The sequence below is a fragment of the Pelodiscus sinensis genome, chromosome 19, assembly GCF_052426305.1.
Source record: "Pelodiscus sinensis isolate ZL-2025 chromosome 19, ASM5242630v1, whole genome shotgun sequence".
Lineage (NCBI taxonomy): Eukaryota > Metazoa > Chordata > Testudines > Trionychidae > Pelodiscus > Pelodiscus sinensis.
In genome coordinates, this window is record NC_143070.1 from 5,929,523 (window position 1) to 5,954,162 (window position 24,640).

Sequence of the window (24,640 nt, forward strand, 5' to 3'; positions counted from 1 at the left end):
GATGTTTGGTGGCCGCAGAGTGGGGCAGCCCCGCCCGCTGGGGCCGCTCGGAGACTTTTCCTTAATTATGTGAGTAACTTTAGAACAGACCCATAAATACGCCCAGAGGAAAGTGGGGGGCAGGGTCTCTCTGTTGTGGGGAACTGTCTTGCCTCATGCTCTAACCGGGAGGAATTGGTTTGCAGAGAGATCTGAGTCCTCTCCCCTTGTCCCTTCATCCAGTGCCTGCCTGACTTTGAGGACGCCACTTCCACAGTAATCCCAGAAAGGCTGGGCCCGTGATTTTTGTGGGGCTCAACCCCCCAGACTTGGCATCAGTCAGGACAGAGGCGAGGGTGTCCCCACTCCGTGGTCCTGTCCCCGTTCCAGCCTCTTTCCTGCCCATTGCAGAACAAGTACAATATATGAAATAGCAAATAATGAAAACAAAATAAAGAAAAAAATGGGGAAGGTGAAAGGAGGGAGAGGACAAGGGGGACTCACAAACAGCTGTCTCTGCAGTGTAAGGGGATGTCACAGTGCTGCACCCCAATACTGCTGCAGCCTGGAAGCCCCTCCTGCACCCCAATTCCCTCCTAGAGCATGCACCCCTCACCTCTTCCTCCTCCCAAACCCCTCAGCCCACCGCAGAACCCATGCTCCATGCCACAGCTCAGTGAAAAGGATTGAGGGTGGGGGAGAGGAAATGATGGGGTGGGAGGGCTGGGGTAGGCGGAGCCTCAGAGAAGGGGCAGGACCTCCAGAAAGGGGCGGGGGTAGATCCTGGATTACCCTGAAATTTAAAAAGTGATCTCGGGCATCAAAAAGGTCAGAGAGAAAAGAGATTTTCTCAGCCAAAGAACCATTGAACGTCAGGCTCAGGGTCTTCGTATTCATAAAATGCCACTTGCTCTTCATAGTCCATGTAAACCAGAGGTGGGGAACCTCAGGGCAGGGGCCGGATGCGGCCCCTGGCTTGCCTGGATCTGGCCTCTGGGCTCCCCTCAGCAGCACTGGGGAGCCCGCAATAGTGCTTCAGCTCCCCCTCCCCCAACCACTCCCAGGGATGGATCACACAAAATCTATTTTTGCTTCCCTCCCCTAGGCTCTCATGTATGAGTGGGCAATACGGGGTCTTTCTGCTTCTCAGTTGGGGGCCACATCAGTGAAGGCACCCCCCCAGCACTACCCACTCCAGCACCCTGCCTCCCATCTGGACCCCAATCTCACTCCTGCCCCCCCCCCCCGCCCAGACTCCACATCCCCACGCCAGCATGCTCCCTGGCAGCTCCCCCCCATCCACTAACCCCTCATTTTTGTCCTCACTCCAGAGCCCAGGAGACCCTACAAAATCGACTACCTCCCATCCTCCTAAGGTCTGAGGGTGCAGCTTCAGGGAAGTGAGGTGAATGGGTTTATTTCCTGCTTCTTCATTGGGGACCACATCTGTGTGGGGTTTTTTTCCCCTCTCCTCACTTGGAGGCCAAGTCAGGGAGGATTGCTTTTATTTTTGCTTCTCCTCTGAGCGTGGCCCCTGATTTTTCTCTGGCTCAGTGGTTCCCCAACTCAAAAAAGGTTCCAGCTGAGAAAATCCCCTAGGGAAGATGCCGGCACTGCTGTAAAGACAAACACATTCCAAAGCTGGGGCCAATCAGGGCCCTTGTGAGATTAGATGCAAAATCATTTGGTTAGTCATCTACAGAGTAGCCTTAGGAAGACCAAGCAGTGGTTATGGGACAACACCTTGATCTGAAGGCACAAACAAACTGGTTAAGGCCGAGTTTAACAGACTGGTAGGAATCGTTAAAAAAGGGATAGAGAATAAAACAGAAAATATCTTATTGCCTCTATATAAAACCATGGTACTCCCATATCTTGAATACTGCATACAGATATTGTTGCCTCATCTCAAAAAAGATATAGTGGCATTGGAAAAGGTCCAGAAAAGGGCAACAAAAATGATTAGGGGTTTGGAACAGAGAGATTAAAAAGACTGGGACTTTTCAACTCAGAAAAGGGGAAACGAAGGTGGAAGGGGGGGGATATGATAGAGGTTTATAAACGCATGACAGGTGTGGAGAAAGTGAATATGGAAAAGTTATTTACTTGTTCCCATCACATAAGAACTAGGGCTACGTCTACACTGGCCCCTTTTCCGAAAGGGGCATGCTAATTTTCAACTTCAGAATAGGGAAATCCACGGGGGATTTAAATATCCCCCGCCGGATTTAAATAAAGATGTCCGCCGCTTTTTTCCGGCTTTTCCCCAAGCCGGAAAAAAGCGTCTAGACTGGCCCAATCCTCTGGAATAAAGCCCTATTCCGGAGGATCTCTTATTCCTACTTTGAAGTAGGAATAAGAGATCCTCCGGAATAGGGCTTTATTCCGGAGGATCGGGCCAGTCTAGACGCTTTTTTCCGGCTTTTCCCCAAGCCAGAAAAAAGCGGCAGACATCTTTATTTAAATCCGGCGGGGGATATTTAAATCCCCCGTGGATTTCCCTATTCTGAAGTTGAAAATTAGCATGCCCCTTTCGGAAAAGGGGCCAGTGTAGCCGTAGCCTAGGAGTCACCCAATGAAATGAACAGGTAATAGGTTTAAAACAAACAGAAGGAAGATTTTCTTCATGCAGCACTAGTCAACCTGTAGAACTCCTTGCCAGAGGATGTTGCGAAGATCAGGACTTCACTAGGGTTCAAAAGGGAACTAGAAAAAATCATAGAGGTTAAGTCTATCAATGGCTATTAGCCAGGATGGGTAAGAATGGTGACCTCAGCCTTTATTTGAGACACTGGAAATGGATGACAGGAGAGGGATCACTTGATTCCGTTCTGTTCACTCCCTCTGGGGCACTTGGTATTGACCACTGTCGGTAGACAGGACACTGGGCTAGATGGACCTTTGGTCTGACTCACTATGGCCGTTCTTATGTTCTTTGCGTTGTAGACAGGAGATTCCCAGGCTTATCTACCAGGCTGTAGCTCACATCTCCTCTTTACCCCCTGCTCGGCTGACATCTCTCATAGTTCTCTTTAGATCCCTGCAGAGAGGCACCTGGAAAAGAATTGACCATCCCCAAGCCTCCTGTTCTGGGGGAAACCCAAGTGAGCACCAAAGCCTTAGGACTGGGAAGAAGTCGTTTTTTTCAGGTCGCTCTGTTTCAGTTTAATAACCCACCTCCGGTCCATGGGGGCAAGGGGCCATTTCAGATTTTGGTAGGGGGAGGGCAAGTGGTGGGTGCGGTGATAGTAGGGAAGGGCAGAGTGAGGGCAACAACTTCTGGGATACGTCTACACTGGCACCCTTTTCTGGAAATGCTTAAAACGGAACAGTTTTCCGTTATAAGTATTTCCGGAAAAAGCGCATCTACATTGGCAGGATGCTTTTCCGGAAAAGCACTTTTTCCGGAAAAGTGTCCATGGCCAATGTAGACACGCTTTTCCACAAAAAAGCCCCGATCGTCATTTTCGCGATCGGGGCTTTTTGCGGAAAAGACTACTGTGCTGTCTACACTGGCCCTTTTCCAGAACAGTTTTTCCGGAAAAGGACTTTTGCCCGAATGGGAGCAGCATAGTTTTTCCGGAAAAACAATGATGATTTTACATTAGATCGTCATTTCTTTTCCGGAAAAGCATACGGCCAGTGTAGACAGCTGGCAAGTTATTCCGGAAAAACGACTGCTTTTCTGGAATAAGTGGCCAGTGTAGACACAGCCCTGCAGTGTTACTGAGCATGCTCAGTAGAAGCTAAGCAGTAAATCTGGAGGGGCGGGGGATGGAATGGGGGAACAAACTTGTCTCACAAATACCCCCCACACCATCATCTCTTTCCAAGGGCTAGTAAGTCACATACAAACACTAGATATTTGGAAGATAAATCTAATTCCTATATACAAGAAAAAACATTAAACAAACATGAGATCCACTCCACTCTTAACACAAACAAGTGCTGATATCATGTGGCAAGTCACTTAAAGGTCACTGGGTGAGTTTTTAAAAATTAAATGTGTGTTCTTAGTTTCCTACTAACTCTGCAGAGACCCTCCCGGTCTGGACTCCTGGCTTCTCTCAGCTCTGAGAGGAGACAGGTGTCCAGTGGGTTACAGCGGAAGGTGGATACGTCTCCGTTCTACATAACAGCAGCCTAGCCACACTGGCTCATGATCATCTTCGTTTTCTTGAGCATCTAACGATCCTTAGTTAATCTTAACGACAATTCTTCTGTAAGTTTAATCACCCCGCCTCTCTTCATCAATACACTTCCTGCCACAAAGGCTGTGCCGCTCCCAGCTTCTGAATTCATCACATACCACACGCTCAGGTTGTGTTGTAGTTAAAAGCCATGTGAGTTCGGGGGACAAGATACAGGGAGATCCAGAGCAGCCGCCGTGGGTCTCCTAAACAGTGCCATGATCTAAGCACTCATGGAGTCTCTCTCCAGTGTGTACTGCCCGATGTTCAATAAGGTCTGACCTATCGATGAAACATTTCTGGCAGTCTAAGCACGTATGGGGTCTGGCTCTTCTGTGGATGGCCTCATGTTTAACAAGGTCTGACCTATCGATGAAACTTTTCCCACAGTCTGAGCATGGATGAGGTCTGTCCCCAGTGTGGATGCCCTGATGTCTAACAAGGTCTGACCTGCGAGTGAAACTTTTTCCACAGTGTAAGCACTCGTGGGTTCTCTTTCCAGAATGGGTCACCTGATGGGACAGAAGAGCAAATCTGTTTCTCAATCTTTTCCCACTTTCCAAGCATTTATGGGGTCCCTCTCCCGTGTGGATGGCCTGATCTGACGTGCGTACGAAACCTTTCCCACAGTGTAAGCACTTAGAAGGTCGCTCTCCTGCGTGAGCTGCTCGATGTTTAACGAGGCCTGAACTCCATCTGAAACTTTTCCCACAGTCCAAACATTTGTGGCGTCGTCGCTCTCCCATGTGGACTCTCTGATGGTCATTAAGGGACGCCTTCCGTGTGTAACCTTTCCCACAGTAAGAGCACTTATGGGGTAGCTCTCCTGTGTGAACTACCTTATGTTCAAGAAGGTATGACCTCCATCTGAAACTTTTCCCACAGTCCGAACACTTGTAGGGTCTCTCTCCTGTATGAATGACTTGATGTTTAATAAGGTCTGACCTCTGGATGAAACCTTTCCCACATTGTAAGCACTTATAAGGTTGCTTTCTTGTGTGAACTGCTTGATGTCTAACAAAGCCTGACCTCCATATGAAGCTTTTTCCACAGTCCAAACATTTGTGGGGTCGCTCTCCTGTGTGGACTCTCTGATGGTCACTAAGGACCGACTTCTGCATGAAACCTTTCCCACAGTAAGAGCACTTATAAGGTCGCTCTCCTGTGTGAACTGGTTGATGATTAAGAAGGTGTGACCTCCATCTGAAACTTTTCCCACAGTCTGAACATTTGTAGGGTTTCTCTCCTGTGTGGATGGCCTGATGTTTAATAAAATCCAACTTTTCTATGAAACCTTTCAAACAGTAAGAGCACTTATAGGGTGGCACTCTCGTGTTAATTATTTGATGTATAACAATGTTTGACCTCTGAACAAAACTTTCCTCACCCTCCACGCATTTCTGGGATTTTCCTCCTCTGTGAATTACCTGATGATCAACAAGATCTGATCTCCGTATGAAGCTTTTCTCACAGTCTAAGCACTTGTGGTGTCTCTCCTCTGCATGGATTGCCTGATGGGTAAGAAAGGCTGGTCTGTCTCTGAAATATTTCCCGCAATCCAAGCATTTAAAGAGTTTCTCTAATATGTGGGTGGACTGATGTTTAACAAGGTCTGACTTGTCAATGAAACTTTTCCCGCAATCCACACATTTAAAGAGTCTCTCTAATGTGTGGGTGGCCTGATGTTTAATAAGGTATGACTTGTCTATGAAACTTTTCCCGCACTTCAAACATTTAAAGAGTCTCTCTAATGTGTGGGTGGCCTGATGTTTAACAAGGTGTGACTTATCTATGAAACTTTTCCCGCACTTCAAGCATTTAAAGAGTCTCTCTAATGTGTGCATGGCCTGATGTTTAATAAGGTGTGACTTGTCTATGAAACTTTTCCCACATTCCAAGCACTTATGCAGTCGCTCTTCTCTGTCGACTGCCGGATGTGAAATTAGGCCTGACTTCCAAATGAAACAGTTCCAGCACTGGAGGCACCTGTCGGGTTTCTCTCCTGCGTGGCTTCCTCCTGCGTTATTAAGATCTGAGTGATTACTGAAGATTTTCCCAGGGGCCAAGCACTGAAAGGGTTTCTCTCCAGAGTGGATGGTCTGGTGTGTGACAAGGTGGGATCTCTCACTGAAGCCCTTCCCACAATGAAGGCAGTAGTAGCATTTTTGTCCTGTTGGACTTTTTTCCTGATTTGGGGGAACCGCATCTTCTGCTCCCCATGGAATCGATTCATCCTCTTTCTTCTGTGGGTCATTTCCCAGCAGCCTCTCCGACCTGGGCCAGTTTCCCCAGGCTTCTCCCTCTTCCAAGCACTGAGTGACATTCCCTTCAGCTTTTCCCACAAATGTGCTCTGTGGTTCTCCCTGCTGTTGATGCCCCTCTTCATTCTCACTCACTGTCTCATCACCTGCTGGGAGAGAGAAACAGACAATCTAGATTAGGGATTTAAAATTCCATGGCTACCCAATTAATTGTGTTGTTTATCTGGTTCCTGACTGAAGGGGAAGCAGGCGGAGACAGGGACACTCCAGTGTGGCCGAAGCAGGCCCTGCCTACAGCACACATGGGAATGCTATGGACAGGGGTTGTTCTAGCTCTCAATGGTTAACTGGAAAACCTTTCATGTCCCTAATCTAGACAGGAGTTATTGTGCAGAGGAGACAGAGGAGCAGCACCAAGGAAAGTCCGAAGGCAGTGAATTTGCATAGACTGAGCTACTGGATTCTGCCTCCAATTCCCACACAAACACTCACAAGGAAAGAAAAGTTGGGAAGGAAACTCCTGCAGCTGACAAGAGTGGTGGGAAATCGTAAGCGATTATCTACTGACTGCTGGAAAACCATAAGCGATTATCACCCTGCCCTGTGTGAAAGGAGGCAAAACACTTACTCACACTACATTATTGGGATTCTCAACTTTTTCCTTCGTCCACCCGCTGGTTTCTGTGACAGTGCTCACCTGTGCGGGTGCCTCTCAGGATCTGTCTTTCCTCCCCGGCCTGGAGGTCAGGCACCCAGGGCTCTTCCCCTCGTTCCAGCTGGGCAATCAGCTCAGGTTTGGGAACGGGAAAGCCTGTGCAGGGGGTGAAATCAGAGCAGGTCAGGGCGCATGGAGGGTGGGGAGAGCGTCTGTCCCAAGGGACATTCCGTGAGTGGAACCTGTCCCCGGGCTCTGCTGGGGAATGTGCAATCCAAGACAACGGGAACATGGTCACTGAATCTTCTGGGGAGAGGCAGACGTGTAGGGAGGTGAGAGGAACTGAGACGCCCTCAGTAGGAGTTCCCAGGATATGGGCAGTCTGGGGCCCTTGCTGACACTCAGCTCCGCAGGTAAACCCCTGCCTATATCTAAACCTGCAGAGCTCAGAGCCTGCCCCATAGCTGGAGCTAGTTCCAAAAAAAGGTAAATCAGTATTGTGTGTGTGAATGGCAATCAATACAGACAGAACTGAAATGGAGGGGAGGAGAGAGTTTAGCATGACCATTATTTTTGACCCATTGGAAAGGGTACAAAGACACAAGTCGCTCTCCCCCAGCAGCTGTGCCCGTGGAACCCATTCCTGTCCAGGCCACCTGAGCAGGGAAGAACCTGACCCGTGTCGGACACGCAGACCCCACGGCTCCTAATCCCCGAGGGGCCAGGACGCCCTTACCCAGCGAGGTCACCGCCTCGTAGTTCTCCTGCATGACGTCCCTGTAGAGGGCTCTCTGAGCGGGGTCCAGCAGCGCCCCCTGCCCCTGGGTGAAATACACAGCCACCTCCTCGAAGGTCACCCGCATCTGCAACAACAAGAGTCCCTCACCCACTGCCTGCGGCCCCAGCCACATTCCTGCTTCTCACGGGATAGAAAAAATATTATTTCAAGCTCTCTGAGGGTGGCAGGGTCGCCAAGTCCTACCTGAATGCAGCCAGGAGTCTATAGGGGATGGGAGGAGATGAGAGCAAATTGTCCCTCCCAGCCCAGAGGAAGGCAGGGTCACATGCCTGCCTGCCACAGGCTGATACAGAGAGCAGACTTCTGAAATGGGTGGAGGACGGGAACCCAGACAGCATCTCAGCAGCCTCTGGCCAGTGGGGTCAGATGCCGGATATGGGACCCTGCTCTGTTTTCCCAGCCTTGCCCAAGGGGTTGTGTCCTGTGTGAAAAATGAGGGGTCATGTGCCCCACTCCTACCTTGGCCCCTCAATGTGCCTGCTCATAAAATCTGCGGGTTTGTCCCACCCTGTCTCCTTCCTCCTCCTGCCCAACAGCTCCTGGAAACTCCCTACCTGAGCTGGCTCCATCCCGGCCATTGCCCGGCCCTGAGAAGACAGGATGATCTGAAGACAAGCAAAACGTGGACCAGGTTCCTCAGCCTGTCAGTGCCAAGTGGTTGTCAGGCAGAGTGTGAAACCATTTCACACCCTGATTCCTCCCAGCATCTCTCCCTGCAGACAGAGCTCAGGAGTGCACTGTGGTGAGAAAAAAGATTAGCTGATTACCACCCTGGCAGGGATGCTCTCAGCAGGAGTAAACCCAGTGGGGAGGTTTTAAAACTCTTCTGGCAAGCCAAAAAAGAAACAGATTCGAAGCAGCCAGTATGGGTAGGAGGAGGAGGGGGTGGGGAATCAGAGAGCTGGAAGAGACCTCAGGAGGTCATCAAGTCCAGCCGCCTGCCCAAGGCAGGACCAATCCCAACTAAATCAACCCAGCCAGGGCTTTGTCAAGTCGAGACTTAAAAACCTCTAGGGATGGAGATCCTACCTCCTCCCTAGGGAACCCATTCCAGTGCTTCACCACCCTTCTCGTGAAATAGTTGTTCCTAATATCCAACCTAGTCCTCCCCCACTACAACTTGAGACTATTGCTCCTTGTTCTGCCATCCGTCACTACTGAGAACAGCCTCTCTCCATCCTCTTTGGAATCTCCCTTCAGGAAGTTGAAGGCTGCTATCAAATCCCCCCTCACTCTTCACTTCTGCAGACTAAATAGACCCAGCTCCCTCAGCCTCTCTTCAGAGGTCAGATACTCCAGTCCCCTAATCATTTTGGTCACTCTCCACTGGACCCTCTCCAACGCATCCACATCCTTTCTATAGTGGAGGGCCCAGAACTGGACATAATACTCCAGATGTGGCCTCACCAGAGCCAAATAAAGGGGGTAACCCCCTCAAGCTCCCTCTTCCCCATAAGTATCAGGGTGTGTCAGCAGCGGCAGCAAGTGGCTTTTCCTCTCTAGGGTTGTCAGTAGGGTTGCCAGGTGTCCGGTATTCACCCAGACAGCCTGGTATTTTCGGCTCCTGTCTGGTAAAAAAAATTCAGAGAATACCGGACACCTGAGATGTCCGGTATTTTCTGAATTTTTCCCCGGCCAGGAGGTGAAAATGCCGGGCGCCTGGCAACCCTGCACACACTCAGCATCCGGCCTCCCCCTGGAGTCCTTCCCTTTCCCCCAACACCCCCAGCCCCATGTTTACCTGGTTCCCCAAGGCTGCCAGCACAAAATGGCTGCTGGCCAAAAGTACTAGGAGAAGCAAGGCTTCCCCTGGGTCTTAGTACTCAGTTACTCCCCTATTCCTATCCCTGCACTCACTCTTAAAGGGGACATGCTGTTTTATTTTTTTTTATTTTTTGGGGTGGGGGGGACTAGTAAGTCCTTGGAGGAGTTTTTTCTCAACAACTGTGGTCCCCCCTTTTTTCCCCCTCTCTTCAACAGAATTTTTTCCCCAGTGGGTTTTTTTTTTCGGGGGTGGAGTAGGGGGGTGTCAGCATTTTTGTTCCAACCATCTGGCAACCCTAGTTGCCAGGTATCCGGTATTGACCTGGGCAGTTCGGTATTTTCGCCTCCTGTCCGGTAAAAACATTCCGGAAATCCTGGACACACTCAGCAACTGGGTCCAGCCTTATCTGGTTCTGTAGGGGATGCAGGGGAGCTGTCTGGCCCAGAACAGGCAGACACAACATGGCTGCCAGCTGATGGCAGCCTCTTAAAGGAGCCACGGTTTTTTAATTTTTTTTTAATTATTATTCTTATTTGCTTAATAACTCTCAGGGGAATCCTATTTTTTTCACCCAACAGCTGTGATCTCCTTTTTTTAATCGTCAGATTTTTTTTCCCCAGTGTTTTTTTTTTTTTGGGGGGGGGGGTGTTTGGTATTTTTGGTTAAACCAGCTGGCAGCCCTATAATCCTCCCTCACCTCCTCCTGGGGTCCCCCAGAGAGTCAGGCAGCTCAGGGATGGGTCTGGGCGGAGCTAGGAGCCTCCCTCTTCACTTGCTGCTCCTGCTGCCCCTTCCAGTCCCTCCCCTGCCCCCTTTTCATCCTCCCCCCTCTCCAGGGGAGGGCCCCCAGCTGGGACCAACTCGTCCGCCGGTCCCTGAAAGAGCCCTGGGGGCAGAGCCGCTTTCCTGCCCGGCCCCAGGCGCCTTCCTCCGCCTCCCCCCAACTCCGGCTGCGGGGCTGGGGCGGGCAGAGCCTCGGGCTGCTCCCGGCCACGTGGGAAATTCCCGCCGGTTCCCCTGCTGGACCAGAAGAGTCTGAGCCCCCAGCGCGGCCGGGCTGCTCCTCCCCGCCCCCAAATCCATGGGGCGGGCGGCAGCTGCCCCGGGCCCGGGCGGGGACTCGCAGCCAGCTCCGCCGGGAGCAGCCCGGGGCCAACCCCTCCCCCTGCAGCCCGGGGGCACCGGGGCGCCGCTCCCGGGGGGTCTCTCTTACCTGCCCCCCAAGCGCTGCCCGCCCTGGGGCAGGGGCTGGGCCTGGCCGGGCTGGGGGCGCTGCCCGGGGAGAGGCTCCTGGGGAGGGAGCAGCGGGACTGGCCCGGCCGGAGATTCCCCCTCCCGGCTGCAGCCCGGGCTCCGGGGCCCCGCAGCAGCCCCCGCCGGGGCTCGGGGATCCGGCCCGGAGCCTGGCCCCAGAGTCCCCGCGAGCAGCGGCGGCGAGTCGCTTCCTGCGGCCGGGCCGGAGCCAGCGATCGCTCCCCCCGCGCCTGCTGCTGCTGCTGCTGCTGGGTCCTAGCGAGACACCCGCCATCCGCGCTGCGCTGCGCCCCCTGCGCCTGGCTCTGCCCCGCTCACAGACCCCTCGGGAGCAGCCAGACTTGGGGGGGGGGGATGTTTGGTGGCCTCAGAGTGGGGCAGCCTCCCCGCGCACTGGGACACTTTTTTCTCCTAAAACGGCGGGACAAACCAGTAAATCTGCACAGAGGGATGCAAAGGGCTGGCTGCTGTAGGCCCCTTTCCTTGTGTAGACGCTGCCTCAGTGGTACCCAACAGCAGAAGAATCTGAGTCTTGGCTCCCCTTTTCCCAGAGCCTGCCTAGGCGGGCGGGCCCTGCGCCGGGGGTCGGCCCCCTGGGCAGGCACCCGGTGGTTTCCCTGGGGTGGGGGGAGAATGCTGGGAGGAGGGAGATGCAGGGGACTCTCTGCCTCCAGTGGCCCCCCACTCCCCGACCCCCACTCTCCAGCCACAGAACTCTGTCCCCATTCCTGTCCCCACTCCCCGAACCCTGTCCCCACTGGCACTCTGTCCCCTGCTGCAGAACCCTGTCCTCTGCCCTCCCAGCACCCTGTTCCCTCTCCCCTGCCCCCAGCCGCAGAACTCTGTCCCCACAAAATGTATAATTATCAATGCTTCATTTTAGATTCAAATAACATGAATAAAAAACAGACCATTTATTTCATAACTATAAACGCCTGATTTTAATTGTATGTATCGCATCATTTAAAAATAAACTGTTTATCAGAGTGTGTAAGTAAGGGCTGGGGAGAGCAAGTGATGGACAGGAGGAGAATAGAAAGGGCGGGGCTCCAAGAAAGGGGCAGGGCTTTAAGGAAGGGGCGGGGCGGTAGATCTTCGCCTGTTCTGAGATTTAAAAAGTGATCTTGGGTGTAAAAAGGTTGGAAACCACTGCTTTAGCCCAAGATCAGAGTCCATATTCCCCTCCCCCCAGCCTGATAAAAGTGGGGGAGGAAGGATAGAGAGAGCAGGGGCGTGGCCTCCGAGAAGGGGTGGGAAAGAGTTGGGGTCAGGGTGTTTTGGGTTTGAGGTTAGGGTTGCCAGGTGTCTGGTATTGACCTGGACAGTCCAGTATTTTCACCTCCTGTCTGGTAAAAACATTCAGAAAATACCAGAAACCTAAAATGTCTGGTATTTTCTGATTTTTTTTCTCTGCCAGGAGGCAAAAATACTGGACATCTGGCAACCCTACATACATTCAGCAACTGGGCCTAGCCCCCTGGGGCTCCCCTCCCCCAGACCTCCCTACCCCCCACTTACCTGGTTCCGCAGGGGAGCTTTCTTCTGGCTCTGAGCAGAAAAAGAAGATGGCCGCTGTCAAAAAGCCAAAAAGGCCTTTCTTAAAGGGGCCATGCTGTTTTTTATCTTTTTTTTTTTCCTTTTTTTTTTTTTGCTCAACGACTTTTCTTTTGTCTCCTCCTTTTTATTTTTTCTCAACAGGATTTTTTTCCCCAGTGGTTTGTTTTTTGTTTTGTTTTGTTTGAACGCGGGGGGGGGGGGGGGGGGGGCGTTTGGTATTTTTGGTTAAACCACCTGGCAACCTTTTTTGAGGTAGAACTTGAATTGCACTTCAATTCAAAAAGCGATCTCATGCTCGAAAAGGTTGGAGACTCGTGGTTCTAATGTGTCCCTACTCCAGCTACCGTCTCTGCCCTGGATGCTTCCTGGATCAGAACACGTACCATATATTCAACGGCAACTAATACAAGAAAATGAAGGCAAACATGGGGCAGGTGAAAGGAAACACCTTGCCTTGCTCTGCAGGCAGGCAGGAACCACAAACCGCATCTCTGCAATGGAAGGGCAAGTCACAGACTGTCCCCAGCTTCCTGGCCAGCCCTGGCTGTGGTGCAGGGAGGCCGTGGTGGCAGGATCCTTCTTCCCAGCAACAGCCCCTGCATCAAAATCGGGGCCTAGGCCTAGGGTGCGGCAGCCAGGGGGGCACCGCAAAGGGTTCTGACCCCGGCCCTCTCCTTTGGCTCCTTTTTCCTGCTGGACAGCTTTTCCTGCTTCCTGCCTAGGCCCAGGGTGCTGGGGCCTCACCCTCCCGCCTCCCTTGCAGGGTTGGAGCTCCAGCACTGGCTTCCCACTGGCGGGGTGGGGGAGAGAAAGCCCTGAGCCGTGCTGCTGTTCCCGCAGCCAGGAGAGGGTGAGGGGCGGTGCTTCTTCCCCAAGAGTGAGATCACACAGCAGGGCTTGTGGCTTTCTCTCCTCCCCCCCCAGCAGGAAGCTGGCCAAGGGGAGCAGCAGGATGCAGTGACTGGGACCGGCACTGGTACAAAGGCAAGTAAGTGTCCCCCCACCCCCTCATGACCAGACCCCTGCACCTCCAGCCCACTCATGCACCACGACTCTGCCGGGACCCCGCACCCCAACCTGCTCCTGCACCCTCCCACCCCGGTCAGACACCCTACCCCCAGCCTGCTCCTGCATCCTCCCCCCTGGCCAGACACCCTATCCCCAGCCTACTCCTACATCCTCCCGCCTAGCCAGACACCCTACCCCCAGCCTGCTCCTGCATCCTCCCCCCTGGCCAGACACCCTATCCCCAGCCTACTCCTACATCCTCCCCCCTAGCCAGACACCCTACCCCCAGCCTACTCCTGCATCCTCCCCCCTGGCCAGACACCCTACCCCCAGCCTGCTCCTGCATCCTCCCCCCTAGCCAGACACCCTACCCCCAGCCTGCTCCTGCATCCTCCCCCCTGGCCAGACACCCTACCCCCAGCCTGCTCCTGCATCCTCCCCCCTGGCCAGACACCCTACCCCCAGCCTACTCCTGCATCCTCCCCCCTGGCCAGACACCCTACCCCCAGCCTGCTCCTGCATCCTCCCCCCTGGCCAGACACCCTACCCCCAGCCTGCTCCTGCATCCTCCCCCCTGGCCAGACACCCTACCCCCAGCCTACTCCTGCATCCTCCCCCCTGGCCAGACACCCTACCCCCAGCCTACTCCTGCATCCTCCCCCCTGGCCAGACACCCTACCCCCAGCCTGCTCCTGCATCCTCCCCCCTGGCCAGACACCCTCCCCCCCAGCCTGCTTCTGCATCCTCCCCCTGGCCAGACACCCTCCCCCCAGCCTGCTTCTGCACCCTTCCTCCTGACTACACACTGCACCTTCCCTTGCTCCTGCACCCTTCCTCCCATCCAGACCTTACCCCCTCATGCAATGCACCTCCTGCCCAGATCCTGCACCCTCGTTCCTCTCGCTGGCAGCCCTGTACTGCACACTGAACCCCTCCATTTTTGTCCCATCCCCAGAGTTTAGGGGGGCTACAGAAAATCCACTCACCCTGGATCCCCACAAGAATAAATCTGGCCTATGAGAAACCCTGAACCTCAGTCCTCCCTGTCCCTCCCCCTTCCCCTCCCTCAGTGGGTCTGGAACCTCAGAGCAGTGAGGTGTCTCAGTTGGGGGCCCCATCAGTAGGGTTAGGGGTTTTTGGAGGAGGCTTTTCTGCTTCTCACTTGTGTGGTCCCCAACTGATTTTTTGTGTGGCTCAGTGGCTTCCCCGACCCAAAAAAGGTTCCCCACCCCTGCCATAAATAAAGAAAACATTGAAACTTTTTGTGTTGGATGTAAAATAATACTCTACAAAGGATATCATATTGCCCTTATATAAATCCATGGTACGCCCACATCTTGAATACTGAGTATAGATGTGGTCTCCTCACCTCAAAAAAGATATTTTGGCCTTGGAAAGGGTTCAGAAAAAGGCAACCAAAATTATTAGGGGTTTGGAACGGGTCCCATATGAGGAGAGATTAAAGAGACTAGGACTTTTCAGCTTGGAAAAGAGGAGACTAAGGGGGGTATGATAGAGGTTTATAAAATCATGAGTGGTGTGGAGAAAGTAAATAAGGAAAAATTATTTACTTGTTCTCATAATATAAGAACTAGGGTCACCAAATGAAATTAATGGGCAGCAGGTTTAAAACAAATAAAAGAAAGGTCTTCACATAGCATACAGTCAACCTGTGGAACTCCTTGCTTGAGGAAGTTGTGAAGGCTAGAACTATAGCAGGGTTTAAAAGAGAGCTAGATACATTCATGGAGGTTAGGTCCATTAATGTCTATTAGCCAGGATGGGTAAGGAATGGTGTCCCTAGCCTCTGTTTGTCAGAGGGTGGAGATGGAGGGCGGGAGAGAGATCGCTTGATCATTTCCTGTTTGGTTCACTCCCTCTGGGGCACCTGGCCTTGGCCACTGTCGGCAGACAGGATACTGGGCTGGATGGATCTTTGGTCTGACCCAATGTGGCCGATCTTATGTACTTTATTTAAAATGAAGTTTGATAAACTAACATGAGAAAGTGAAAGCCCTTTAATAATCTAAATGAATATTTCTTTTCTTACTGGTTAAATTAAATCATTCTCCCTAGCTGCAGCTCTAGCAAAATGGCTTGGGTGAAATTATGTCATTAACTGCGAGTTTCCATTAGCAACGGGTGGTCCGCGGAAAGGTTTGCATTGAGCCAGGTGGCCCTCAGGCCAAAAAGTTTGAGAACCACTGGTATAGGGTGTCGGGTGATCCTGAGCAGGGACACAATGCGGTAAGTACACCAGCAACACAGGGCTGGAGATGGGGGTGCCGGTGGGAGGGAAGTGCAGGGGTTGGGGTGAAGGTGACACAGTGTTGGGGTTAGGACAGGCCTGGGCAAAATACAGCCTGTGGGCTGCATCCGGCCCACCAAGCCACTGGATCCGGTCCACAGAGGCAGCAGAGAGCCTCAGGCAGGTCCCTGGCTTGCCCCACAACCCAGCGCGCCTGGTAAAAATGTGGCTGTAGGGCTCCCTTTCGGTTTTAAAACTGAAGGGGCGGGGGGGGGGGGGAGTTTTAGAATCCGCTCCACCCCCTTGCACATTCCCATTGGCCGGTTTCTGCCAGAAACCAGCCAATGCGAGTTGCTTGTTGGAATAACAGGCAGTTAAGAAGAACCACCCCCCTCCGCACATATTCATGAAGCACATGGCCAGGCAGGTAGGGAAACATTTTAAGCTCTGTAAGCAGGCAGGCTAGTTTGACAGCTGACAAATAAGTCTCTTGGCCGCAGCCTGCTTCGGACACTGCAGCCCTTTCCTGCCCCAACCCTCTGCCACCGCCCTGCCCACTAAACGTACCCAAACCTCCTGTCCCCTTCTTACACCCATACCCCCTCTCAGGGCCGGCCTGAGCCATTTTGACGCCTCGGGCGGGTGGCACAGCCCCGGGTGCATGGCGCATGTGCTGGCCTGCCCCTGGGGGGGCGCAGGCAGGCGGACGAGCGGCACATGCGCTGCCCAGCCACTGCCATTGGCGTGCAGCTCAGGGCTGTCTGGACAGGCTGCATCTAGCTGTGCAGGGCCCTATGGCCACAGGGAGAAGGGCACTGCAGGAGTTAACGCAGCCCCCGCCCCGGGCTGCCACTGCAGCCCGCCGGGAGCCGGGCATGCAGCGCCTGATGGCAGCTATAAGGGATGCCGCGCACCCCTGACAGCTGCCATCAGGTGCCCCCCACTGCACCCCAGTCTCCTGCCCCAGATCAAAATACCCTCCTAACGGTAGGTCACATCCCAAATCCCTGCACCCCAGTTCCCTGCCCTTGGTCACAACTGCCTCCTTCATCCCAACTCCCTCCCAGACTCCAGTCCCCCTCCTACATCCCAGTCCCTCACCCCAAGCTGCCCTCTGCACCCAACCTCCATCCCAGACCTTGTATCTCCACTAACATCATGGACGCGTGTGGCCCTCAACTACTTTCCAAAATCTTGGAGTAGCCCTCCCACCAAAAATTATTGCCCACCCCGGGTTAGGGGCACAGTGTCGGAGTTAGGGGGCAGGAGAGGAAGGGGTTAATGGCAAAGGGGGCACAGGAGGAAGGTCTAGGAGTGGGGGAGCCCATTGCAGCCGGGGGGGGGTCACCATGCCCGGGTGCTCTGCCCTGTCCTCAGCACCTCCCACCCTGCACTGGACCAGTCCTCCCCAGGGTGTAACTCCAGGCTCCTGACTCCCTCATCCTCTGCCCCCCTCCCCCGCCCTGTCAATCAGGCTGATCTGGAGCTTTGGCCCCGCCCCTTAGTCAGTTTCAAGATCTTGATTTCTCAGGGCCCTTCCCCTTTCTTTTGGTACTGGGAGAGGGCCAAGCAAGCTGCCCCTCTCCCACTAAGTATCAGTGAGAGGCCCACAGACACCTCCACATCAGAATTGGGTGACTGCTAGCTGTGAATTAGGCTGCTGCTGTGAAAAGTGGTATTTGCATGTGCACATTTTTCACAGCCTCTCAACTAGCGACTAGAAAGTTCTTCTTCACACAGCGTGTAGTCAACCTGTGGAACTCCTTGCCAGAGGAGGCTGTGAAGGCTCGGACTATAATAGAGTTTAAATTGAAGCTGGATAAATTCATGGAGGTTAGGTCCATAAAAGGCTATTAGCCAGGGGATAAAATGGTGTCCTTGGCCTCTGTTTGTCAGAGGCTGGAGAGGGATGGCAGGAGACAAATCGCTTGATCACTGTCTTCGGTCCATCCTCTCTGGGGCACCTGGTGCTGGCCACTGTCGGTAGACAGAATACTGGGCTAGATGGACCTTTGGTCTGACCCAGTACGGCCGTTCTTATGTTCTTATGTTCCCCTCCAGGTCACCCCTCTGCAAGGCCTGGTCTGCACCAGGAGTTGAGACTGAATTTAGCCTTATAAAAGCAATTTTCTAAACAATGAACATATCACCAAGCCTGTTCCACCAACCTGGAGGGTAGCGTAAACTCAGTGGCAGAACGTCTGCCTTTCACGGTGAGGGATGCAGTTTTTTAATCTCGCTTTGTCACAAATCGTGGGTCGTGTGACTGGGTAGCATGAGTGAATCAACAATAAGTGAACTGAAGAGAGGCCATGCTGAGGGGCAGGCAATAGCCCCGGAGGATTATGGGACTTGTTTACAACTTTCAGAAAAAGGACTGTGTGAAATAAAAGACCTGTGTATATGTGCTAAGGCAGCGTTTCCAGCCTTGCCAGATAAGAAAAAGTAACAAGGGAAGAATCTAACCAAGGACAGACCATTGGTTCTCACTCGTGGTGAGACAAGCAAAATTGGGTGATGCAAAACCGGGTGTTTTTGGATCGGTCATGGACACACCAGTTAAAGAAGCGGGTGTGACTAATGGACATCACCCCACCTGGGCTGTGTGCAATCAGTAGATGACATCCCACCGGACTGGCCCCTGTGGAGGGGATATAAACCACACCATTTTGCCCCATGAGTTGGAGTCCATTGGGAACATATTGGGGAGACATGCATGTCAGACTTCTGCCTCAACCAAATTAACCAACATTACCTGGGGTCTGGCCAGCCCCAGAAGGTGAGTGTGTGTGTGTTAAATTGGATTAAGAATTAGGCTGCTAAATTGGGTTAAGAATTAGATTTAGATTGTTAAATATTCCATTCAATTATTGCTTGTAATGCCTTTTTATGCTTGTAATGCCTTTTAATGTCTTTCACAGTTGTTTTAATTGTTTAAGTACTAAATATACATATATATATATATAGTGCTTTTAAAATTTGCTCCTGAACTGCTTGCTTGCAATAAACTTGTTAAAGGTAGATTGTCTGCTGTGGGTCTCTTGTTCTTTGAGCCAGTTATAATACACCGTCAGAAGCTCTGCTTGCATGGCTTAATTACCCGAGCAGCAGCAGCGCCCTCTTGTGACAGCTTCATCGAATTTGCATCAGTGTACTTGGATGTTGAATAGTGATAGAAATGTAGCCGTGTTAGTCTGGGGTAGTTGAAGCAAAATGCAGGACAATGTAGCACTTTAAAGACTAACAAGATGGTTTATTAGATGATGAGCTTTCGTGGGCCAGACCCACTTCCTCAGATCAAATAGTGGAAGAAAGTAGTCACAACCATATATACCAAAGGATACAATTAAAAAAAATGAACAAATATGAAAAGGACAAATCACATTGCAGAACAGGAGGGGGATGCAGGGGGGGGGGGGAGGAAGGAAGGTAAGTGTCTGTGAATTGATGATATTAGAGGTAGGGAGAGTGGGATGTTTGTGAGTTAATGGTATTAGAGGTGATAATTGGGGAAACTATCTTGGTAATGGGTGAGATAGTTCAAATGTTTGTTAAGTCCTTGTTGGAAAGTGTCGAATTTTAACATGAATGACAGTTCAGAGGATTCCCTTTCAAGTGCAGATGTAAAAGGTCTTTGTAGCAGAATGCAGGTGGTTAAGTCATTGAGAGAGTGTCCTTTCTGGTTAAAATGGCAAGAAACTGTTTTCTCTTTGTGATCTTGTCTGATATCTGTTTTGTGGGCATTAATCCTTTGGCGAAGTGTCTGAGATGTTTGTCCAATGTACATAGCAGACGGACACTTTCGGCACATGATAGCATAGATTATATTTCTGGATGCGCAGGAATATGTGTTCTTGATCTTATAACTCACTTGGTTAGGTCCAATAATGGTATCAGCAGAATGAATATGTGGACAAAGCTGGCAACGGGGTTTGTTGCAAGGGAAGGTACCAAGGTTGGTATTAGTGTGGTATGTCCTGTGGTGGTTGGTAAGAATCATCTTGAGGTTAGGTGGTTGTCTATAGGAGAGGTTTTTGGCCTCCGGGAGGCATCCCACAGTGCCCCTCTCTGAGCACTCAAATACTTTGAAGGCCCCAAGATGCAGAGAATCCTCCAGCTGTGATCTTTGCCCCATGCTACAGAGGAAGGCGAAAAACCTCCAGGGTCTCTGCCAATCTACCCTGGAGGAAAATTCCTTCCTGACCCCAAATATGGCGATCAGCTAAACCCTGAGCATGTGGGCAAGACTCACCAGCCAGACACCCAGAAAGTTCTCTATAGTAACTAAGCAGCACACATGGCCGTAAGAACATAAGAACGGCCACACTGGGTCAGACCTAAGGTCCATCTAGCCCAGTATCCTGTCTGCTGACAATGGCCAATGCCAGGTGCCCTCTAAAGGGAGGGAACACAACAGGTAATCCTCACATGATCCCTCCCCTGTCACCCATTTCCAGACAAACAGAGGCTAGGAACACCATTCCTGCCCATCCTGGCTAATAGCCATTGATGGACCTAATCTGCATGACTCTATCTAGCTCTTTTTTGAGCCCTCTTAAAGTCCTAATCTTCACCACATCCTCTGGCAAGGAGTTCCAAGAGTTCCACGACTTCAAGTCCCAGTTCCCAGGGGCACCAAAGAGCACCAGCATGGAGTGTGCAGGAGATCTTGGACCTCATAGAGGTGTGGGGAGAGGATTGTATTCTCTCTGTGCTCCAAAACAGCAAAAGAAATGCCAATCTTTACATGAAGACCACAAACTGCCCGGTGGCCAAAGGATACTCCAGGGATGCCCAGCAGTGCCAAGTTGAAAGAAAGCAGCTGAGGCAGTCCTACCACAAGACAATGGAGGCAAACAGATGATCTGATGCATTGCCACAAACATGCTGTTTCCACAACCAGCTGCATAAGATTCTATGGGGCAGAGGGGGGACCCGACCAGCTTCCCAAGCTAGACCATGGAGTCTGATGAAGACACTCTGGGCAGCAGCATAGAGGACCACGTGGTGGCAGAAGGGGAGGAGGAGAATGGCCAGCCGACAAGCAGTGAGAGCCAAGAACTTTTCATCGTCCCACTAGAGCCTGCAAGAGGGAAAGAACTTTGGAGCCAGTCCCCTCCTCCCGGAACATCTCACGGTCAAGCACCAATCCCAGGGAAGGGCACTTCCCATGAGTACACCATTTTTTTCTTGCTCCAGGCAGGTTAGGGCAATTGGGTGTGATTGCGTGGCTTGCTCTGTGCTTACACAGATTTCTGGAGTGGCTGCCTTATTCCGTACGCCAAGGTAGGACACCTTCCCACACCAAGACGGCAGTAAATGGTCTGGCAGCATTGACTCAAAAAGCATTGCAACATAAGGTCCAGAGAAGAGCAACAAGAATGATTAAAGGTCTGGAGAACATGAGCTATGAAGGAAGACTGAAAGAACTGGGCTTTTTTAGTTTGGAAAAGAGAAGACTGAGAGGGGACATGATAGTGGTTTTCAGGTATCTAAAAGGGTGTCACAAGGAGGAGGGAGAAAACTTGTTCATCTTGGCCTCTGAGAATAGAACAAGAAGCAATGGGCTTAAACTACAGCGAGGGAGGTTTAGGTTGGACATTAGGAAAAAGTTTCTGTCAGGGTGGTTAAACACTGGAATAAGTTGCCCAGGGAGGTTGTGGAATCTCCATCTCTGGAGATATTTAAGAGCAGGTTAGAGAGATGTCTATCAGGGATGGTCTAGACAGAGGTGCTGTGAGGGCAGCGGACACAGAGGAGTGAAGCTGCGTGAGCCTCCCTGATCCACTGGCTGGGACCCTGGGACCATCCTCCTGCCTGCAAGATAGTGGCCGGGCAGGCCCCTAACCATGCATGTTTCCAAATCCCCCGAGTCCAAAGCTTCCCTTGAGAACTCTGCTATGTTCCTGCTGTACAGTGGCTGCTTTAAAGCACCACTTTGGCCTTGCACAGAACACCTCTCCATTGTCTTTAGAGAGACCTTCATTGTATGTCAGGGCTACTCAACTTCGAAAGCTCCAGGGGCCACAATAATACAGCACATGCCGAGGGTCGCAACTTAAGTGTGGTTGCATACACATGCAAATATATATGCAAATTGTTTTTCACACTGAGGGGCATGAATACAAAGCACTTCCCACAATGCACTGCTGCTCCCGGTACCTCCTCCCTGGGGTCCAGAAACACCAGCGCCCCGTTCTAGCCAGTCCATCTGCTTGTGTCTTTCAATGCTCACCCCACCTGGGAGATGCCTCACTGTTGTGGAGCATGTTCCCAATGGAGGCCATGTTCAAAGCGTCCCACCTGCGGGCCTCGTGTTGAACCCAAACTGCACTGCAGGCCGCAAACATGCAGGCTACGGGCCACGTGATGAGTAGCCCTGTTGTATGTTCACAGATTCAGTTTAGGTTTAACACAACGTACCTCCTGTGATGTGTGCCCTTGAAACTTTTTGTTACCACAGGAACAGCAGGCAGCTTGCTGCATACTCAGGGCTGGATTAAGAGGGGGGCGCCTGATGGCAGCTGTAAGGGACGCCGTGTGCCCAGCCACACAGCACCCCTTAGAACTCCCATCAGGTGTCGGGAACCCAATTGCAGCTGTAAGGTGCGCAGCACACCGTGGGCGGGGCTGTGCATATGCCGTGCACCCGGGGGCGGAGCCACGCATGTATTGTGCGTCCCCTGCCCGGGACGCAGGAATGGCTCAAGCCGGCCCTGTGCATACTCTCTGGGCAAAAATGGACAAGGCATGTTCAAGGAGCAAATGGAGTGGAGGAATATGCTCCTGGAGGAGATGCAGGCGCAGCAGCAGGACAGGAAAGTGTGAAGAATCAGGAGAATATCTTGAAGCAACAGGATGTCTTTTTGTCCCGGACCCTTGTTCTGGAGCACCTGGCCGAAAGCCTGGAGAGGAAAATCCTCCACTCTGTGCACAATAATTTTCCTTCCTCACCCAGTTCCACAGTATTCACCCCCAGGGGTGAGGTCAAACCCTCAGGCTACGTCTACACTGGCGTGATTTTCCGGAAATGCTTTTAACGGAAAAGTTTTCTGTTAAAAGCCTTTCCGGAAAAGCGCGTCTAGATTGGCAGGATGCTTTTCCGCAAAAGCACTTTTTGCAGAAAAGCATCCGTGGCCAATCTAGACACGGTTTTCCGCAAAAAAGCCCCGAGCGCCATTTTTGCAATTGGGGCTTTTTTGCGGAAAACAGTACTATGCTGTCTACACTGGCCCTTTTGCGCAAAAGTCTTTCAGAAAAAGACTTTTGCCTGAACGGGAGCAGCATAGTATTTCCGGAAAAGCACTGATGATTTTACATGAGATTGTCAGTGCTTTTCCGGAAATTCAAGTGGCCAGTGTAGACAGCTGGCAAGTTTTTCCGCAAAATCATCTGATTTTGCGGAAAAACTTGCCAGTCTAGACACAGCCTCAACCTCCAGGGCCTTGGGAGGCAAAAGTCTGTCCTCGTGTTTCTGATCCTCCCCTTTCAGGTCCCTCCATGGACTTCTTTTCTGTCCTTGCTGTCTTCCCTAAATAAAAATGCACAGTCTCCGAGCAACAGCTTCTTTGTTGCTCAAATGGCAGGAGGAGGTGGGGGATTGCAGGCAAACCCACTGAATACGGGGCACCTTGTTGAGAGCAAAGTGAATCACTCTCAAAATGGACCATTTATAAAACTTTCTTCCAAAGCCTCTCTGATTTGCACTGCCCCCCTTATCGCCCTGGTGCCTGGCTGCTCAAAATCTCTGCTTAGGTGCTGTGCTGCAGCACCCCACCCCCTCCGCAGACACACCCCCTGCCAGATAACTTTTCCTCTTGTGCTCTCAAAGATTATGGAGCACACAACAGGCTGACACCATAAAGGGAATATTGCCTTTTCTGAGGTCCAACCTAACCAGCAGATCCTAAACCTTCCTTTTAAACACCTCCAAGCACACTCAAGCACCATCCTACTCTTGGTCAGCCTGCAGCTGAATTGCTCCCGTACTGCAGTCCAGGCTGCCATGAGAGCAAGGGGATAGGCTGGGTTGCTGAGGATCCGATTCCGATTTTCCAGTCTGGTAAAAGTTCCAGTGCACATCTTTCTGCAGAGGCGGGAGTGTCTAAAGCTATGCACATCATGCACCCTTCCCAACCATTCCACACGGACATTGGTGAATCCACCAGTGCCTGCAGCACCATCAAGAGGTACCCCCTGCAGTACTTTGACCACCGGAATTACTGTAGCAGCTGTAAATCAACCTCATATAGGTCCACTTAGATTTGGCACACAGATGTACCCTCACAAGCAAAAGGGCTTCTCTCACGCAATTTTTGTGACCCAAACTCTTTGGAAAGCCTTCCAGATAGGACCACTCCCCCCAACTCAGCGATCTATTGTCTTTCAAGTGATTTTGCTGTGCTGAGACGAGATAGAGGGGGGATAGAGATAGCCAGAGAACTCCCCCGCCTCCCCCTCGTCCTCTTTATACCAGAAGGCTGTGTCTAGACTGGCAAGTTTTTCCGCAAAATCATCTGACTTTGCAGAAAAACTTGCCAGCTGTCTACACTGGCCGCTTGAATTTCCGCAAGAACACTGACGATCTCATGTAAGAGCGTCCGTGTTCTTGCGGAAATACTGTGCTGCTCCCGTTCGGGCAAAAGCCCTCTTGCGCAAATCATTTGCGCAAGAGGGCCAGTGTAAACAGCATAGTACTGTTTTCCGCAAAAAAGCCCCGATGGCGAAAATGGCGATCGGGGCTTTTTTCCGGAAAACCGCGTCTAGATTGGCCACGGACGCTTTTCCGCAAAAAGTGCTTTTGCGGAAAAGCATCCTGCCAATCTAGACATGCTTTTCCGAAAATGCTTTTAACGGAAAACTTTTCCGTTAAAAGCATTTTCGGAAAATCATGCCAGTGTAGACGTAGCCGAAAAGTCTTCACT

The 24,640-nt window shown here is 51.8% G+C and overlaps 1 protein-coding gene across 6 annotated transcripts in view; it reads right to left on the reverse strand.

Annotated features, from left to right (window-relative positions):
• Positions 1-3,841: 3,841 nt before the first annotated feature.
• The window catches only part of LOC102444016 (uncharacterized), a 35,271-nt gene continuing 14,472 nt past the window's right edge, over positions 3,842-24,640 (reverse strand). Inside the window, exons 1-5 of one of the 6 annotated variants that reach the window (XM_089770759.1) lie at positions 10,863-11,193; positions 8,439-8,621; positions 7,822-7,948; positions 7,128-7,241; positions 3,842-6,576 (exon numbers count right to left, since the gene is read on the reverse strand). In XM_089770759.1, coding sequence (XP_089626885.1) covers positions 4,376-6,576; positions 7,128-7,241; positions 7,822-7,948; positions 8,439-8,462 — 2,466 coding nt within the window. In that variant the 5' untranslated portion in view covers positions 8,463-8,621; positions 10,863-11,193 and the 3' untranslated portion in view covers positions 3,842-4,375. Of the gene's footprint in view, positions 6,580-7,127; positions 7,242-7,821; positions 9,564-10,862; positions 11,194-24,640 lie in introns of those variants that run through there. The other 5 variants (XM_075913884.2, XM_075913883.2, XM_075913882.2 and 2 more) reach the window with 5 other exon arrangements.